General features: G+C 38.0%; 1 protein-coding gene across 7 annotated transcripts in view; it reads right to left on the minus strand.

The window, feature by feature from the left end:
- The window catches only part of PREX2 (phosphatidylinositol-3,4,5-trisphosphate dependent Rac exchange factor 2), a 356,760-nt gene that overhangs the window by 87,662 nt on the left and 249,422 nt on the right, over positions 1-19,676 (minus strand). For all 7 annotated transcript variants that reach the window (XM_059166273.1, XM_059166268.1, XM_059166269.1 and 4 more), the window contains 2 exons: positions 11,478-11,544; positions 11,034-11,224 (listed from right to left, as the gene is read on the minus strand). In XM_059166273.1, coding sequence (XP_059022256.1) covers positions 11,034-11,224; positions 11,478-11,544 — 258 coding nt within the window. The remainder of the gene's footprint in view (positions 1-11,033; positions 11,225-11,477; positions 11,545-19,676) is intronic.

Genomic DNA, 19,676 nt, shown 5'->3' on the forward strand with positions numbered 1-19,676 from the left:
AATCTTATTTACATGTTGTTATTGATACATTTTCTAAAATTTCTTTGGGTAGTTCCTCAATCCTCCAAGTCCTTAACTGCTGTCCACTCTACTCTATTGCAATGTTTTAGTGTTATGGGGGTCCCTACTACCACAAAAACTGGTCATGCACTGGCTTACACAAGCCATGAATTTATTGCCTTTTTTTCTGATCGGCAGATTCATCATACTACAGGTACACCTTATAACCCACAAGGACAAGGTATAGTTGAACGAGCTCATCGTACACTAAAACTGCAATTAAAGGGTAGAAGAATAAATGAAACAAGATGGGATTGGGAGGGAGACAAACCATAAGTGACTCTTAATCTCACAAAACAAACTGAGGGTTGCCGGGGGGAGGGGGTTGGGGAGAAGGGGGTGGGATTATGGACATTGGGGAGGGTATGTGATTTGGTGAGTGCTGTGAAGTGTGTAAACCTGGTGATTCACAGACCTGGGGATAAAAATATATGTATATAAAAAATATATGTTTATAAAAAATAAAAAATAAAAAATAAAAAAAAAAAAAAAAAAAAAAAAAAAAAGCAAAAAGGGGGAACCTCCAAGGCTGTTTTAGCACTCTTTTTATCTACTCTTAATTTTTTGAATTTATCCCAAGGTGACCACGTTCAGACAGCAGCAGAAAAACACTTCTCACAATCACAGCAATCCCTTGAAGCATCTATTCGTATTTGGTTCAAATCTTTTAATGAATGGCTCCCTGGCCTCCTATTAAGAAAAGGCCGAGCGTCTGCTCTTACGTCCTCAGATTCCAGTGATGGACCCTCCGAAACACCATGGCTTCCTCTTTGGCTCAACAGGCCCCGAAAGACCCTTGACCCTGCTGATAACTACTGCACCCTCGATCTCCGAGAAAGATCTGGAGACACAAGAGACAAGGAGGTCACTCACAAGATGCATGTGCTGTCCCTTCTGAAGAAGAGACCACAGGTGACCACATCAGTGTAAGACTGATCCACCCACATGAGGTCAGATTAAGGCCCTGTCAGCTAAAGGAGAAGCAGTTTTACGATCTATCAGAAGCACAGACTCCTGAGAATTTGTTTTTGGCTATGGTTGCTCTCCTGACCTGTACATCAACGGTAAGCGGAAAGTATATATATTGGGCATGGATACCTCATACCACTCTTATGCTTGGTTCAGTAGAGTGGAAAGTCGCCTATAATATACACAAATGATTCTATGCATATGCCCTCTCCTTGGACGCAGGAGGGACCAAAACATCCTCATGATGAAGGTACCCCTTTCAACATTTCTCTAGGATATAAAATACTTATAGGGTACTGTCTCCTCAAACGACGAGTGAACAAACAACAGGCATCTAGCTTGGAATTGGCTCTTAAGATGTTGCAATTAAAAAACAAAAAATGGGGAACTGTTGGAACACAACCCAGATCCTCACCCATGTGGCTAGTGTTCTGTCAGATTCTGTGAGAAAACTCCAGGAGATGGAGGGCAAAAGTCTCCCTGGGTAGGTGCCGGGAATAGATATGGGAGGATCCCCAGAGTGCTTTCCTGTCCTCCTTTAGAATAGATGGATCTGATAAGTGTGAAGAATCATTAACTTGCTTTCCTCGTTTGAAGCTAAGAGATAATCGTTGTTGTTCACGTCTCACATGCAGTTCACACCCTATAAACAAGTACATGTTTGTATACATCACTGTATCCTGTTTGTAACAAGATCTTGTAAAGTATAGAAGAAGTGACTGTGAGAAATAAAGTCACCTACTGATCTCAGTTAGTAGTCCCCTCATCATTTTGGTTCCAATCACCAGGATCCCCACCACCTCTGGAAGGTGACACACCTCTGTATTTCCATAGCCTCTTTTCTGTGTGCTTGTGTGTACCCACTTATATTATGTCCATTTATGCATATATATACCTTCAGTTCTTGCTGACTATCTGTCAAAGGACATCCCCATAGGAGATGCCAAGGACATCTAAACTCAATATGTAACAGATAAATTCCACATCCCTCTCCACCATGCCCCTAAACAATGCATATTGTCCCTGTGGCAACCCCCATCCCCACCATCTTACCAAGCTGGATGTGGGGAATCATCAAAATCTCTCCCTCTCCCCCTTTCCTCTATTTCTCACCTATTATCTAAGTTCTGTTACTTGGCGTTTCATGCTATTCACATCTCCCCTTTCTCTTCCACCTTCTGCCAGTGCCTCAGTTTGCGACCTCCTCATTTCTGCTTGTACTATTGTGAAGTTGCAGCTGTCTCGCTGTCTCCATCCTTGTCCCATCACAGACCATGACAGCCATCTTTAAAAAAAAAAAAAAAACTCTAGGGCGCTTGGGTGGCTTAGCATATTAAGCATCTGTCTTGGGTTCAGATCATGAGCCCAGAATCCTGGGATTGAGTCCTGCATCTGACTCCCAGCTCAGTGTGGAGTCTGCTTCTCCCTCTGCTCCCCACCCCCACTTATAAATGAATAGGGGATAAAATCTTTTTAAAAAAGATTATTTACTTATCTGCTAGAGAAAGAATGAGAGACCACAAGCAGGGGGAGTGCTAGGCTGAGGAAGAATTAGACTCCTGGCTGAGCCAGAAGCCAGATGTGGGACTGGATCCCAGGACCCCAGGATCATGACCTGAGCTGAAGGCAGACACTTAGCCCTTTGAGCCACCCAGGCATTCCTGAATAGATAAAAATCTTTTAAAAATCTAATCAAATATTATTTTGCTGAAAACCCTTCATTGGCTTCCTGGGGCCCCAGGGAGGGAGTCCCAAATCCTTAACCTAGCTATCTGGCCCTTCCATTCTTCTGGTTTCATCTCCCCACCATGCCCTTTCTCACTTCATTGCCCAGAAGTAGTAAACTCCTTACTGTGACCACCCCCATGTGGTACGCCGTTACCCATCTCAGCACTGTATTTTTATCCCTTTCCTTTCCACTGAGCCATCCTCCTTCATTGCCTTCACCTGCTAAGCACGAGTCATGCTTTAAAACCTACAGCAGGTGTAACCTTACATCCTTCTCGCCTAACAGGATTTCAATCTCACGCCTCTGTATTCCTCCAGACGATGTTAGGTGACCTACCACCGATTTAAGTTTCACATCGTAAAGGCAGAAATTGCCACTTCCTTCTGTCAACTTTCTCCACGCCACCTGCTCCCGGTTCATACAGAGATACCTGTATTTCTTCCTCGGGAGGACAGAAATTTTGACTTATGACAATAGAGTGGTTATAAAATCACTAACCTTGAAGCCCTCAGGAACACATTCCAGAGAGTGACTGGCATTTTATTTTGCTTTAAATATAATTTTGGAGGTTTAGGAAAAATAATAACTTCAGCTTATTTGAAATAAATTTTGAAGAATCATGCTCTCTTTAACAATTTGTATAGTAGATTTTTATATTTAACACTTTTAAATAGCTAAATACAAATAAAATTTAGTAACACAAATACTTAAATTTTACTAATATGCTTGAATAGTAAAATTGGGTTTGGCACATACTGATGAAATTTAACTAATAATTATATATTTAGATTATTTTTATCAGGGTGCTTGGCTGGCTCAGGTAGTAGTGTGTGTGGTAGAGCACACAACGCTTGATCTTGGGGTTGTGAGTTCAAGCCCCACATTGGGTGTAGAGCTTATATTAAAATTTATTTTTTAAAAATCCACTCTTCTAGATTATTTTCATCAAGATATGTTTAATGTATTAAGATTACCGAGTCTTCCCCAGTTTTAATGATGGAAGATAATCATGTATAAGCTCTCGTTTTTATGTACAGAAATTAAGGCTGGTCAGGCCAATATCCTGTGGTAATTGAAGTCAAAACTAGAAACCACTGCAGTAAGTCACTCTCATAATTACTGTCTTATTCTTCTTTCACAGTAATCTAATTTGAAGAGAACAATGGGCATTTTAAAATTACAGAATAATTTAATATACTAATTTATTAAGGTTCATATCAAGTACAAAGAAAAGTCAGAGTAACAAAACAAAAATATATGCAAACCTGACCCACCTCTAAGGTAAAGAATTTTTATAAAAGATAAAGAGAGATAAAGAATGAAACTTCTATCATCTTTGAAATACTTGAATTTCTTTTTTTTTTTTTTGAAATACTTGAATTTCTTAAAATCTTAAAGTACCTGTATTATTTATCTGGTTTTTAAAATTAGGATAATTTTGTATAAACTGTGGAGGTATATTTATATTTGCCTATTTTATACATCAGCATAATTTGAAATTTTGGGTTTGTTTTTTTCTTGTTTCCCCCCCCAGTTTTACCGAGGTTTAATAGACAATAAAAAATTGTGTATGTTCAAGATATGTAATTTGATGATTTTATAGATATATATTTACATATGCATATACATTATGAAATATTCATCCAAACAAATTGATCAACATATCGATCACCCCACACAATTACCACACACAAAATTTATTCTTCTTCCTCTTTTTTTTTTTTTTTGGTAGTAAAAACACTTAAGATCTACCCTCCTCACAAATGTCCAAACATACAAAACAGTGTTTTTACTTATAGTCGCACTGTTGTATATTAGATCTTCAGAACTTATTCTTCTTGCATAATTGAAACTCTGGATCCCTTGACCAACATCTCCCCATTTTCTCCTCCTACCTGTCCACGCTAACCACCATTCTATCCTCTGCTCCTATGAGTTTGGCAGAGTAATAAAGATTTATACTTAAATCCTATCATGAGTATAATATATTTTATCTTTCTCCCACAGCTCCATCCTAATAGATTCTGATTTTTTCTCTTCTAAACAATTTTATATTTTTTGTTTGTTTTGATACATTAATGATTTTATTAGATTTCAAACAAATGAGAACAATTGCATTAATAAAATCAAATTGTAAATGTTAAAAATAATAACTGCAGCTATATTTAATGGCAATTTTAAATGTCATTTCTGTCATTACTACTACTACCTTTATATACGAAAGTAGTGTTTTAGACTAATGTGCTTCAGATTCCTACAGAGCATAATTTTAGAACTTCTTGTTGGGATCATGATCCTGAGACCATGAGCCAGCAAAAATGTTTTTCCTGGAGATTTAAAATTCAAGTATTTCTACTCATCTTGTTATTGAATCTCTCAAGTAATTTTTGAGCAAAAGAGAAATGGGTATGGTTGAAACCAACATTTGTTTATTACAGTAATTTTTTTCTGTTTGATACCTAGACTATAAGGTACAGATGAAATCCCCAGAATACATCTACTCATTTTACTTGATGTTTTCACCACCCAATGGAAAAAGATGCAGCTTTATCATCTGCCCTATTAGGACTCTGATTACCTAAGTCAGGTCACCTTGAGTGCCCCACTTCTGTAAGATTCTGCATTCCTGAAGCTGGGCCTATTTGTCAATTTGTCCTTTGATGTCACGTTTATGACAGAATAAAACATTGCTAAGAAAGTCCTTCAAAGTTCAAATAAAAGTGGTTTCTAAAATTGCTAATTGATAGTCACCTGAAAAAAAAGTTTGTTTGTTTGTTTGTTTTAAAGTGGTTGGGGTATCTGGGTGGCTCAGTGGGTTAAGCCTCTGCCTTCACTCAGGTCATGATCTCAGGGTCCTGGGATTGAGCCCCGCATCAGGCTCTCTGCTCGGCAGGGAGCCTGCTTCCTCTCTCTCTCTGCCTGCCTCTCTGCCTACTTGTGATCTCTGTCTCTGTCAAATAAATTTAAAAACTCTAAAAAAAATTGCTTACATGTTCATCTTCATTTGAAATAAAAACTTGGATGAACCAAACTAGTAATACATTTCTCTTCAGTTTTTATATTTTAACTCCAAGATTTCATTTTCCTAAGAAATGCTTATAGTCATACTTTGGGACCTAGACTGTGATCACAGGATGGATTATGTAAGTGCTTGTCGGGGAAGGGGAAGATTCAAGCACCACTGGTAATACAGTCAAGTGCGAAAATACGTCTCAAGGTCCCCACAACCAACAAAGGAAAGCATCTTGGGAACAGACCCCGCTTAAGTTAGAAGTTTCACATTTTTGTGGCCCTTGCGTTCTAAAACTTTATATATGTTAAAACTAATTTCTACAAGTTATTTAAAAAAAAAGAGAGAGACGTATAACACTGTGATACACAGATAGTAGCTAGCTTGATGTTTATCAATATGTTTTTAAAGAATGAGAACAGGTAGGCCTTGCCACAGACTGATTCTTTCTCACCCCCATGCAGGGTTCTTCCCCCGCGGCCCACCTCCCCCAACCCCATGCAGGTTTCTAATCAGAAGACAAGACACTGACTAAGGCTGGGTATGGAGAATCCCTGACGCAGTATGACCTTCCTGGTGCTGCTGGTCTCAAATTCCACTAGAGGAGTGAACGTGAGGTACAAGGTACATTAAAAACACAGCCCATTGTTTCCTGGAAGACATCTGTCCTCACAACAAAGCATGAAGACAAAGTGTAATTTATATGTACAGATCTCCAAGGTTTGGGCTCAAAGACATCACAGGGCGAGTTACACGCGAGGCCTATGCTCACCTCACACAACTTCCAGTGAGGTTGTACCAAGTTCTGACATCACTGAAAACCAACTACTAAAAGATACTGAGAGTACGAGGACAAAAACTCCTTGGACCAAGTCCTTAGAGGGAAAACCTGTGATCCCAGATTGCCTGCCCTCACTAGAAGTTTCTTTGACATACCCTTTCAGGTAGCCCCTGGAAAATTCCACCCACTTGTTCCTGGTGGCGAAGGAAGCAGAAGATAATGCGGTGGGAAGAAACCGACATCTTTGTTTTTGGACACAGAAAGACTCAGGTTTCGCAACATTTGCAGTATACTGATGTATACTGGTTAAAGACAAAGAGTTGGCTGTTAAGCTGGGGTGGGAATAAAGAACTACGGCGGAATGAAATACCACATTGGATGGAAGGATGCTGCGGGGTGAAATAAAAGGGAAATTGAGAATCCCTGTTTGCATGCTTTTGGATTGCCTGCAACCAGCAGCTGGCAGGAGTACAAGAGAGAACTGGAAAAGTCACAGGCCGATTCAATATTTTAAAAAGGTTCAGTTTGGCAGAAACCAATTCTGTCTATAAAGCATATATCCAGACAGTGTATGGCATAAATCTTTGAAAAGGAAATTCAAAAAAACTATTCAATTCCAATGTTTGTATTTGTTAATCGCAGAACTATAAACTAAAGCGCTAGTGATGTATCATTGTACATCTAGGAGAGAAGCACCATAGATAAATGGATAAGAACCCTCTGCAGACCAGGAAAGGGTGAAAATGCTACACAGCCATCTAACCTGCTGGTTGTGTTGTCCATGAGGACAATCCTTTCAAGAACCTGAACAAGATATATTATTGACCACAAAGGTTTAAACTCCTTGACCTAGTAATTCTAACTGGAGGATATTTTTGTTTTTCTTTTAACTTAATAGAAAATAAAATGGAAATCTGAACAGCTACATAATGAAACAGCCTCTCTTGCAAGCCTCTCAGGCAATGGACAAGGAAGATAAACCACTAAAGTGATCGTTTCGTAAACCATAGCACAGCGACTGCTTGGATTAACCATGTAACCAATGAAAATGATAATGAGAAAGTTTATGTGTACATTTTGGAAATACAGACAGTTGTTTTGAGCATAAAGCAGGTTGTTGATCTCTATTTACTAATAAAACCAGGTTCCAATGTGCGCTGTTTGATGGACATGGCAAGAAAAGACACAAAATGAACATGAAAGAAGTCATGTCAGGGGAAGACATTATATAAAAATGTTCCATTTGCTAAGCTACCTTTAATATCAAGTTTACATTGTTCAAAAGGCAAAAACCTGTCTTTAAGAAGAGACAGTCCTATTCTCGCACGGTCCAATAGCAATGAAGATAAGGGATACAAGTGAATAGTTAAGAGAGTGTGGGCTGGGAAGTTCATCAGTAGAATTGTAATACACACAAAGGATTTCCCGAGGGAAAAGAATTTAATAAAAACAAAGCCAGGCTAAATGCTATGAGAAGATTTTAATAATTCATCCTGAATTCTATTCCTACTAATCTTGCATTCACTGCTGTATGCAGCTCTGCCATCCAATTCAGGTTGGCATTAAAACATCTAGACATTAATGCTAATTAAATCTGCCTTTTCATTCTGAAAAACCACATTCTTCTCTTTAATATCAAACAGATGCAGAATCATTCAATACTCTAAAAACATTTTAGATTCTCTGTTTATTTTGCAAATAAAATCAGAAAAGGCAGGAAATTGTCTAACGTCGATATTGTTGACCATTTCTTGTATTGATTTTAAACATAAATTATGAAAGTGGTATGTGTAATATTTATTCTGATTCACACTGTCAACTTCTCCCCTTTTTCAGAACCTGAAGGCAAGCCTCCATGCTCAATGCTATGTTCAGGTGTGAATCTACTTGGGTTTCTCTCTAGCTGACTGAATTATAATTATGGAAGAATTATTTTAAGAACAGTCTTTAGGTGAGATTTCTAAATCCAATATAAGTTAGCACATTTTATTGTCATGAAAAATGTAAGCATAGCCTTTACTGAGAGATTAAAAGATAATATTAAACTCCCATTTTATTCTGCATAATAGAAAAATAAATCTGTACCATTTTCAACTAGTGTTAACTTTAAATTCAGCATTTGTCATGGAGTATTTGTGGCTATGTATACCTCAGTAAATGTCTGAAATGAACTAACTAAAGCTACATTTATTTTGAACAGTAGAAATGGAAAAAATCAAACTACTTTGAAATTTCAACATTCCTTGTGGTCTCAACACACCAACCAGTGATTATGGTAATTATAAAACAGCTGTAGGCCATCAATCTATTTCTCCCAGGTAACATTTGTCAGGTTCTAAAACTGCTCATGGGGTAGCAGAGAGAATAACTGGGACAACCTTGTCATGGTTCTAGGATTAAATGCAGATTTAATTGCATTAACTTTCAGCAAATTAATGTTGAGGTAAGAGGGTATGCTTGTAGTTTCGAAGTCTGAAGTGCCCCCTTCGTGGTCATGGTGCATCCAGTCCTCAGACAGCTATGCTCTTGCACCAGGGTGAGATAAGAACAATAATATTCAAGGAAATGACACTTGGCTGAGGCCACAATGGCCTCGATGCCGTTCCTTGAGCTCCCACATTTGCACTGCTGCTCCCCAAGATAGAATGTTCTTTCTTTGAGATATTTGCATAAATATCACTCCTTCATTTCACACAAGTCTCTGATGAAATCCCTTGTTGGATGGTACTACCCCCCCTTCTACCCCTCTGACTTCTGTTCTTTTTTCTATTTATTCCATTTACCACATTACATATGTATTTATTTACATTATCATCTGTTACCCCCAACAGGATGAACTCTGTTTGAGAACAGAGACTTTAATTTTTCAATCCTGTACCTCTAGCAACTAGACCAGGGCTGGCACGTAATTGGTGCTCAATGCATATTTATTGAGTGAATGAATAATGAATGCATAAATGAGTGAATGAATAAGTGGGAACAGAAGGAGTGAACACGAGTTGATCAGAAGGGAGAGATCACTTCTCAGCTAGTAAACAAATTATGAAATAATATTTTATTCATTTGGTTGCAGACGATATTTTCAATTAAGCTTATTACAGCTTGCATTAGAGCACAGAGTGATACACAGCCATTAAAATAAAGGAGAAAATTCTGTATATTTTTTCAACCACAGAATATAATACTCCTTTCAGAGAAATAAGGTCTTGCCATACTTTGTAAGCAAGAACACGCTGCGTAAGACTGGGATCCAGGCATACCAAATTGAAATGGAATTTTACAGATGAGAACCTGCTGCCTCAGATCATTTTTCTCCCACTTTTTACCTCTTCACCCTGACTCATCAAAACCCAGTTCAAACATCACCTTCTTTAGGGAAAGGTTTCCCCATCACAGAGATCTGTTTTCCATCTGTACCTTGGTTTTTGGCTGTAACTTTCTGAGGTCATTTACATTTTCTTGCAGTGGAGGTCTATTTATTCTTATTCTGTTATCTTATTATATCTTCTTCTTATTTTTTTGTTATTTGTTGTTCATACTGTCATGCCATATTTATGCCTCTAACATGAGCATCATTGCTTTGTGATGTCACACAGCTAATAGTCCAACTGCCGTCCTTTACAGAGGTCCAGTACCAAGTAAATCTGACTAAACAATAACACCAATCTAAAAATCTAACTGGCCCAGTTCCAGGAAGAGACTATGGTGGGTGACAGGACACTATTTGCCTACTCAGATTGCAATGAGGACCACATTCTGCTTTATGGTTTCACTTCCTTGTGAAAATGGTGAGGTGACAGAGGGGGAGCATGTGGTCATGGGGAAGGACCTGACACGGGCTCCTACACCCCCATTTTGTAGCTGATGCAGCCGTATGAGTTCCTAAGCCTACCTTGGCCACCCCAGACTGAGCACAGCTGCCTAAGAAAAACCACTTGCACTGGACCCATCTAAGATTTCCTCTTCCATTTCCAGGAATGCATATTGTGTGGGCTTCTGGACCTAATTTTGCCAAAAGTAGAAAGGCTGTGGTATCCTCAAGGCAGCACCCACCTCACAATCACTGAATACAGAAACACAAACCAGCGAAGATGGAAGGTCCATGAAGTACAGTGAAAAAAGTTTTGTTTAGCTACTTTCCAGCCTGGCAAGTTCCTACAATGAAGATAATGGATGTACAAGTTTGTACCTAAAGTATAAATATCTTGTAATATAAATGCCAGGGTGATAAGATTCTGGGCAGATAAGCTACAGTGATATAAATGTGGGATTGCATTCATTTGTATGAATCACCAGCCACCAAACATAAAAGTGAAGCCAGAAAACACGGTGTCTCCATGATCTGATTTCCCAAATCTCATTCCAAATACACCCAAGTCCTCTGAATGTTTCCAGTAACCATTTCCTGTAACTAAAATTTAAGCAAGAACCTCCAAACGAAATCGGGCCCGAGAGAGACCGACATGGCAGGGCAGGTGACATACCTGTGCACGCCGCTGTTACACATGATGATGTGGCAGGCCCCCAGCCGGGAGCACAGCTCCGAGGACACAGACAGCAGCCCCACCCCCGACGCGCTGCAGGCTGTGTTTGCACAGGCCGCCGTACGCTTGGATCTGATAAACGAGGCTACCAGCCGATAAAGTTCATCCAGGGCATTGAGAGGCCTCATTAGCTGCAGAAAAAAAGTGACGAACATAAAGCTCCACACATCCGTAGGAAGAAATGCTTGTTGATGGGCTACAGTCCACCATTGTTAAAAGGTTTAATGAAGAGTCTAAAATATCTTCCTTGTGGAGGTAACAGCTTTGGAGGCTACAGATATTTGTCTAAGAACTACAGATTATCTAAGAACAACAGTGGAAAAAAATAAATAAGGGAGCTCTGTGAACAGCAAAGCATCAACAAATGAAGTCATCTCTTTTTACCTTATCTACATAGGCAGCCTTGGATGTGGAGTTGGGTGGTGAGTTTGACTTGTCCAAGTAGAAGGCCCTGTAAGAATCCAAGGAATAGATGGTCATTTATTGCTAGAAACACTAAAATGCACAAAGATGTGCAAGTTTCACTGATTTCCTTTTGAAGACAGATGAATAAACAAGTTGCACGCTAGTATTGGTGGGAGTGCAAAAACGGTCAATAGTCTTCTGTTAGTAGAAAATGCCTAATGAAGCACCTGTGTGGCTCAGTCAGTTGAGTGTCTGACTCAATTTTGGCTGAGGTCATTGTCTCAGGGTTGTAAGATGGAGCCCCTGCTTCCAGCTCTGAATTCAGCAGGGAGTCTGCTTGAGATTCTTTCTCTCCCTCTCCCTCTGCCCCTACCCACCCACTTGCCTCCCACATGCTCTCTCTCAAATAAATCTTAAAAAATTAAAAAAACAAAAGAAAAGAACTAAAGCTACCACCAGCTCCATTACACGCTGTGTGGTCTCAGAGACATTACTTAATTTGTGTATGCCTCAATTTCCTCTTTTGTAATTTGGGGATAACATTATCTTCTACTTCACAAGCCTGCTAAGAAGATTAAATGAGTTAATGCAAATAAAACCTTGAGAATAGTACATAGCACAGAGTAAGTGCTCACTAATATTTTCCATAATTAATATTATCACAAAAGTTGAAGAGATAATATTTTCTTGTGACTACTGGTGAACATTATCTAGTTTTCATTCATTGGGCCAGATTATAAAAGTAATACTCAAAAAACTAATTTTAAACCAAGTACTGAGTTGAATTCTTTCATTTACTAAGCTAGGCTCAGACTGGAAGTTAGACCCTCTTCAAGCATACTCTTTCTCTTTGTCACCAGGATGTAATGCGGCACCAAGTATTTTAAATACCGGAAATTGAATCTTAGTGACCTGCAATAATTAAACTCAATTTCCAAAGAATTTTGCTGAGCTTTGCTTAGCTCTTGGCCCAATACTAAGCTGAAATTGTAAGGAAATGACCCCTGAAGACAGGATACACTTAAGTTAAATTTCATCTACTATTTATTTTTGATGAAGTGAAATTATTTTCAAGATGTGAACACTTAGTATCAATGTACCAAAATAAGTTCCACAGTATTAGAATGATTGTCAGACAAGTTATCAGAATAAAACTGATTAGACTGATGTTTTGGAGCACCATTTAGAACCTCAAAATACCATCCAATTATTATCAAATGCATGAGTAGTAGTGGGCAAAATCAGTGAGAGAGACCTTTATGTCCAGAGTCCTCTTCTATGCACGTATGTGCACGTGCACACACATACATGGCTATTCCCATTAGCATTATACCTAATGTTTTTGTCTTTTTAAGATAAAGTAGCATGGCTTAATCAATTTTTACACTTTAAATTAGGAAAACTTTAGGAGTCACTTCCAAAATGAAAATCAGGCTCAGTCTTACTGAGAATTAGCTTATCTCTCAAATGCAAACTCAAACAAGAACAAAAATTTAAAAGCAGTTCTGCATCCAAAGTTTGGTTATTATTCCTTATATTCATTTGGACTCCTAAAGATTTCCACATACCATCTTGGAACAAAGGTGGTGCCTCAAATCTGAAACTCACAGAGATACCTTGACCAGATGTTCCCATGCCTTTCCTCAAGTGTGCTTGGTAGAAAAATCAATAGGGTAGAAAGGAGCACATGAGTCCATGGAAAGTTATTCCCTCAGTCTAAATCCCACAGCTACCTGTTGCTCCTGAGCACATAAGGCTGCCAGGAGTATGAGGACTCCAGTCACCCCAGGCAGTTCTGCTTGCAAGGACTAGGTTATGGTGGCATAAACTATTCTCAGGTGGAACATCAGTCAAACACCAAGAAAACATCATTTCATTCAGCTGGCAGAGTCAGTATCTACTAAGAGCACTGGACCAAGAGCAAAATCAAAGGCATCTGAGACATTTTAAAATTTTTGACATCTTCTCCAGTATCAGAAAGAGATAGCAATACTCCAACAGGATTGCTGGTATGAGAAGAGGAAATGAGCCAGACTTGCGTGAGGTACAAAAACATGTAATGGGGCTGGGGTTAGGTTAGAATGAATGAGCGACTGAGAGAGGTCAGAGGGGCAGAGTCTGTAGGCAGGGACTAACAGATCCTGACAAAGACTTTGAGTTTTTTAAACCTTATTGCTGTGCATAAATATTCATGTTCTCCTGAAAGTTCTAAGTGTCTTCTCATTTCAGTTACACACGTACGCATTTAGGCTAATACTATGAAGTAAGAAAATTCAGGTATGCACCACCATGTTTTAACAGATCCTGGCACTTGGCACTTTTGCTTCACCCTTTAAAGAAATGAAACATTACAGATACAGGTGAGCCTCTTCTTGCTCACCCTTCTCCACTCCCACTTTTGCTCTGAACTCTCCCATCCTAAGGTAAATACCACCCAGAAGCTGGCATTTACCACTTCCATGCTTTACAAGGTCACCCACACAGTTGGCCCATGTGGACTGCCAGACCAAAAAACGGCTATGACCATTCTTCCACATCCTTGTTCCCATTGATGTCATGAGAAATTCAACCTTTGGTCTTTTTATTTTCAATTTGTATTTATTTGTGGGCCATATTTCTTCTTCTTCTCTTGCATTTTGCATTTTTCTATTGTGTAGTCTTAACTTCCTTTACATAGAAATTAGTTATGACTTTTTATAGCAAGAGTTAAATTTGGTGACATTTAGAAGTTGCTGTTCCTCTTTACTATTTTTTTTTTAAGCCACACATTTTTTTTTCTAGGCTTGCTTCCTCAAAATATTCGGTTTTTAAAAGTTGGATATTCTATTACTATGTTTGATCAGTGTGTCAGTGGTATATGGTGGCATTAAATTCTAGAACCCAAATTACAGGACATTTTCCCCTTCAATAATGCTCTTGGTGTCTGCTCTCAATCTAGTTGCCTTTGCTTTGGGGCTAGTCTGTATTTTTTCTTTGATGGGCAAAGATTTTCTTTTATCCTCAATGTTCTGAAGTTTTACCTCAAGTGTTCAGGCACTGATTTATTGTTGTTTATCCAGATAGGTTCTCAGAGTGTCCTTTCAATGCGAGGAGTCTTGTCTTCAATTCTAAAATAAACTCAGATATTATTTCTTTCCATAATCTGAAGTTCTCTCTCTCATTCTCTCTCTTTCTTTCCTCGCACGTACACTTTTAAAGTCTTTATTTTCCCGTGACTGCCTTTTAGGTGATTTCCTAAGTCATAACTTCCAAATGATTAAAAAAAAAATGTGTCATTGTCAAGTCTGGAGTTTATACTTTCTCTTTTTTAAATTTAATTTTATTTTCAGTGTCCCCAAATTCACTGTTTATGCAGCACACCCAGTGTTCCATGCAGTACATGCCCTCCATAATACCCACCACCAGGCTCATCAAATCCCCCATCCCCTTCCCTCCAAAATCCACAGTTTATTTCTCAGAGCCCACAGTCTCTCATGGTTTGTCTCCCCTTCCGATTTCCCCCAACTCACTTCTCCTCTCCATCTCCCAATGTCCTCCATGTTATTCCTTATGTAGAGTTTATACTTTCTACTGGGAATTTTATTTCAATGGCTCTCTTTCACTTCCGAGATTTCTGCCTATTCTTATTTCATTTCCACCACCAATAGGTAAATTCCCCATGAGGATATGTAGGTATGGTTTTTGTTTACTTGAGTTCATTCCTACATCTCTGGCACCCATAAGAGTGTGCGGACCACAGTATAACCTTAAAAATTATTTTTAAATAAGTAAAGCATTAGATCATGACTGTTTTTATTTCAGGATTTTCTACCTTTTTACAGATTCCAATCCTTTGTTTATATTTTGAGTATCCAAAATATTCTCTCTCAGGCTGTTTCAATATTTTAATTTCTTCCAGTAAAATCTATTCTCAATGGTCGACTTTATTGGCTCTTTCTTAGTGTACAGCTTTCCCATGTGCTTTGGATTTTTTTTTTTTTCTTGTTTGCAGGTTCATTTGAAGTCAGGAGATTTTTTAAAATTTAATTTTATTTAGCTTTTTGATATACCTCCAACCCCCTTCTCTCATTATCCTTCTCTTACAAATGATTTTGTGCTCATTTGGTGCCCAGAACCACCTAGACATAATCAGTTTCATATTGGTAATTCAAGTATTACATTGTGCTGGCATCTGGACTATTACAATTAACATTACTGAACCAATGAGTGATAGGATTCAAGCCCCAGTTTATTGGTGGTGCTGCCTTCTTCCTGCCATATGGGTCATTCTTGGCATCAAAAGATATAGCCCAAAGTAGTGGGCAGCAGGTTTCTCATTCTTGCTCAGAAGCAGACGAGTCCTCCTCTATGTCCTGGCTTCAACCTATAAGGCCAGCTCTGGATCTCCACTCAGTGTAGAAGGACTTCAATCTCTGGAAGTAGTCATTCCGGCCCTTCTGGCCACCTTGAGAGGCCTCAGCATAGCTCACTACTCATCACTTGCATTTTCTTTTGATTTGTGGGCCACTGAGATGATAAATCATGATGAGCTCAGCTGTGACTTTGACTTTTTCTGACTTTGCATTTTACCTAGCAGTGCTATATGCTTGGAAAGAAGGTGGTGCTTCAAAGCCAGAACTCGCAGAGGTACCTTGATGAGATGTCTTTAGGCCTTTCCCTCAAGTGTGCTTGGCAGAAAAAGTAAAACAAGTAAAAGAAGTGCACAAGTTCAGGGACAAATTATTTAGTCTCCCAGGGTTTCAAGTACCTTGTTTTTACAATGTATATTAAAATTGCCTGATATATATATATATATATATATATATATATATATATATATATGGCATAATATCAAATATTAATCAAAATGAGAAGTACTCAGTACTGTGGTAAGCAAATAGGATGCATTCAATAGTTAATAATAACTGCTATTCAAGTGCACACAGTGGGAGGCATCCTCTGGAGCATTTTTAAGGCATAGCAAGGAATAAAAATTAGACCCAAAGTTTCTTCTTTCCCTTAAGGCCACCTGTGATATTTTCTGATACACATAAAAAATGAAAATTTAAGTAGGTACTTGGAAACTACATAATTCCATGATTAGGGCACAAACAGTGGTTCAGTTCTAAAAAGAAATGAATCTTTCTTTAGGTTAAAGAAGAGTGTCATGGCCCATGGGTGGCTCTGTTGGTTAAGCATCTACCTGCCTTCAGCTCAGGTCATGATCCCAGTAGTCCTGGGATTGAGCCTCGCATAGGGCTCCTTACTCAGTGGGGTGTTTGCTTCTCCCTCTGCCCCTCACCCTGCTCATGCTCTCTCTCTCTCTCTCAAATAAATAAATAAAATCTTAAAAAAAAAAAAAAAACACCTGACTTTGCAGAAATCTTAAAATTTCCAATGGGGCAAAATCCTTGAAGGAAAAATAAAAAAGAGATTTTATGAAGAGAGCCTGTTGAAAAATAACCTTTATAAATTTAAAATGTATACATGCCCATATCAAGTGAAACCTTATTCTGAAACAATCTAGTCTTTTTCAAGTTGCTATATAGCAAAACTAAAATAGAAAAAGCATCTAATGATATAACTGCACCCTTCAAAACACTCTTAGAAGATAAATGCCTCCTACAAATATAGAATTACATGTATTTACTGATTCAGACTTGTACAAATAGTTAATATTTGTTAATCCATGATTAAAGAAAGCAAAAAATCATTACAAAATAGATCTATGTGCTGATGAAGTCTAGAGGAGATAACCATGGAATGCAGCCACTTTGTTAATCTTAAGAAGTTTGCCTAGCCAACATATATTTTAAGTCAACCAATTATTTGTTAGAATTAAAATTTAGACTTGAGGTTGCAACTAATTTTAGGTACTCGCTATCAGAAATAAGTCTGTTCAGCCACCTACTTTACCATCCCTAAAGTTTACAGGTATTCACAGAACTTCAGTATTTTTCAGAATATGACAAACTGTTCGCAGAAAATAAATTTCGAATGCACTCCCCTTAATTATAAAAGTCTTACAATGCCCCCTAATCAAAATTTATGAGCAAGTTAATGGCAGAATTGGAAAAATGCCCAAACTGACCATAGTTTATTATGCTTCTGAGGTTAGTAAGAATGAAGTCATGGTCCTTTGTCTCATACAGCAAATCTTATTAAGACCATTTTGCAAGTGCTGCCACTACTTCATAGAGGCTGGACAGTCAGTTTCCTTTCAGGCTAGCATACATCAAACTTGGTTGTCACCTTTGGAAATTAACTCTGCCATATAAAATTGATACATTATGATAATATTTTTTCATTTAGTCCCTATAGAATAAAATTCCAATGAAAGGGGTGATAATGTCATAAGTTATAATATGTAGTGATATAAATATACCCAAATCAAATAACTACAGTGAAACTAATCTTGGGCATTTATCTCATAGAATCTAATAGTGGAGACAGGTACACAGGTATCTATAATGCAAGGTAGAACTAACTGACAGGTAAGTTTAAAGGTGAAAAATGTTATTGGGATATACTCGCATGAGGAAGAAGCCCGCCCATATAAATAAGAATATGCCATAAGCGTTGGACTTTGACAGATGGAGGAGATTCTGGACAGGTCAAAATAGGAAAGCAGCATTTCAAATGGAGGCAATACCATGAACAGAAGAACAGATAGAGAAGTGGGTAGAGCCAATCTGGCTGAAGAGCAGGTTCATAGAAGGTAGAGAAAGAGAATGTTGTGCAAGTAGGCTGGTTCCATACTGTGAGGAAATTAAATACTGAGCTGAAAAATTATAATTTATCTGTTAAACAGTGGAGAGAAGCACAACACAGTATACACTTAGCTATCATTAAAAAGGTAAAAATAAATGGAAAGAAATACGTGACACATAAGATTTGAAAATTTAGGGAATTCAGAGCTGCAAGAAATCCTAGAAGAGAAAGAATTATTTGGCATTCAAAATAAGATCATGGTAATGAAAACAGGGAACTGATGTTTGCCACAAGAGCAAAACAATGAATTTGGGGGAACACTGAGATTATTTATGTAGAGTTATGCAGGTTAATATACTAATTTAAAAATTAGGAAAATGTTTTCTCAACTGGGTAAAGAATTAAGATCATAGCTCTATAGAGTCTGGCAGGTACTTCAAAGGGTCAGGTTTTCATACAAAGAGAGACAATGCAACAGCTTAATGTAAAATATTTAAAACTACTATTTTTGTCATTAAGAATTTAAATCAGTGACCAAGAATGTCACATTCTTCTCATCTGGCACCTTTCCCCCCTGCTTTTTCTGGGCAAGTTGGACGATATCCAATCCAAGAGAGATTGATTAAGACATAAGAGCCACTGGTGCTTTATAAATAAGGAGGAACAACTACAGTATTCAGCTCAGCTCTCTGTTATTTTCCTGTTTTTTCTCCAGATCATTGCCTATGAGATCACTATTTATAATAATTTATGAAAATTTCTTACTTGGGCAGACTCATCTATACTCCTTATAACATCATGTCCTATCCCAAAAATCTAAACTGTGTAAGTTAGCTTTTGGATTTTAGCAATTACTCTACATTTCAAAAAAAGAACTATTAACAGTATTTGTTCGGATACAGGTATTAGTCATTGGTATGGTTAGACATATCATTATTACAATGGCATGACAGTTGACTATAGCTGTGACTGGGTGTCTAATGAGAATTATCGTTAAGTTGCATTGGCCTACCATAGCACTTAACTCAGAAAAAAATCTACGGAAAATATTATTGAAAGAGCTTATTTCTTGTAAAGAGGAAAATCACCAGAGAGGTTCAATCTGTGCCCATGGATGGGTAAAAAAAATACATGATGAATAAGTAGGTGGGAAAATGTTAATTTGTATCTCTATCCTACCCCTACTTGCCTTCCATGACCACAAGCTTTAGCCCTGGAATGTGTTTTACTAAAAGTAATACGAAGAGAAGTCCCAGATAATGAATGCTTGGATAAATCTGTCTTCTGGCTTGTCAAAAATGGAGCACCCAAGGTTATAGTCCTTATATAACTTCCCATATCAATAAACAACTTCATTTCTACTTTAGTGTTGGGAAAAGGATTCCTGGAAGGCTAACGAAATAATCCTCATGACCACACAGGGCGACTTTCTCACATTAAAAAAAAAAAAAAAAAAGGACTTCATTGGTGCCCTGGGCAGAGAATTAT

The sequence above is a fragment of the Mustela lutreola genome, chromosome 3 (genome assembly GCF_030435805.1).
Source record: "Mustela lutreola isolate mMusLut2 chromosome 3, mMusLut2.pri, whole genome shotgun sequence".
Lineage (NCBI taxonomy): Eukaryota > Metazoa > Chordata > Mammalia > Carnivora > Mustelidae > Mustela > Mustela lutreola.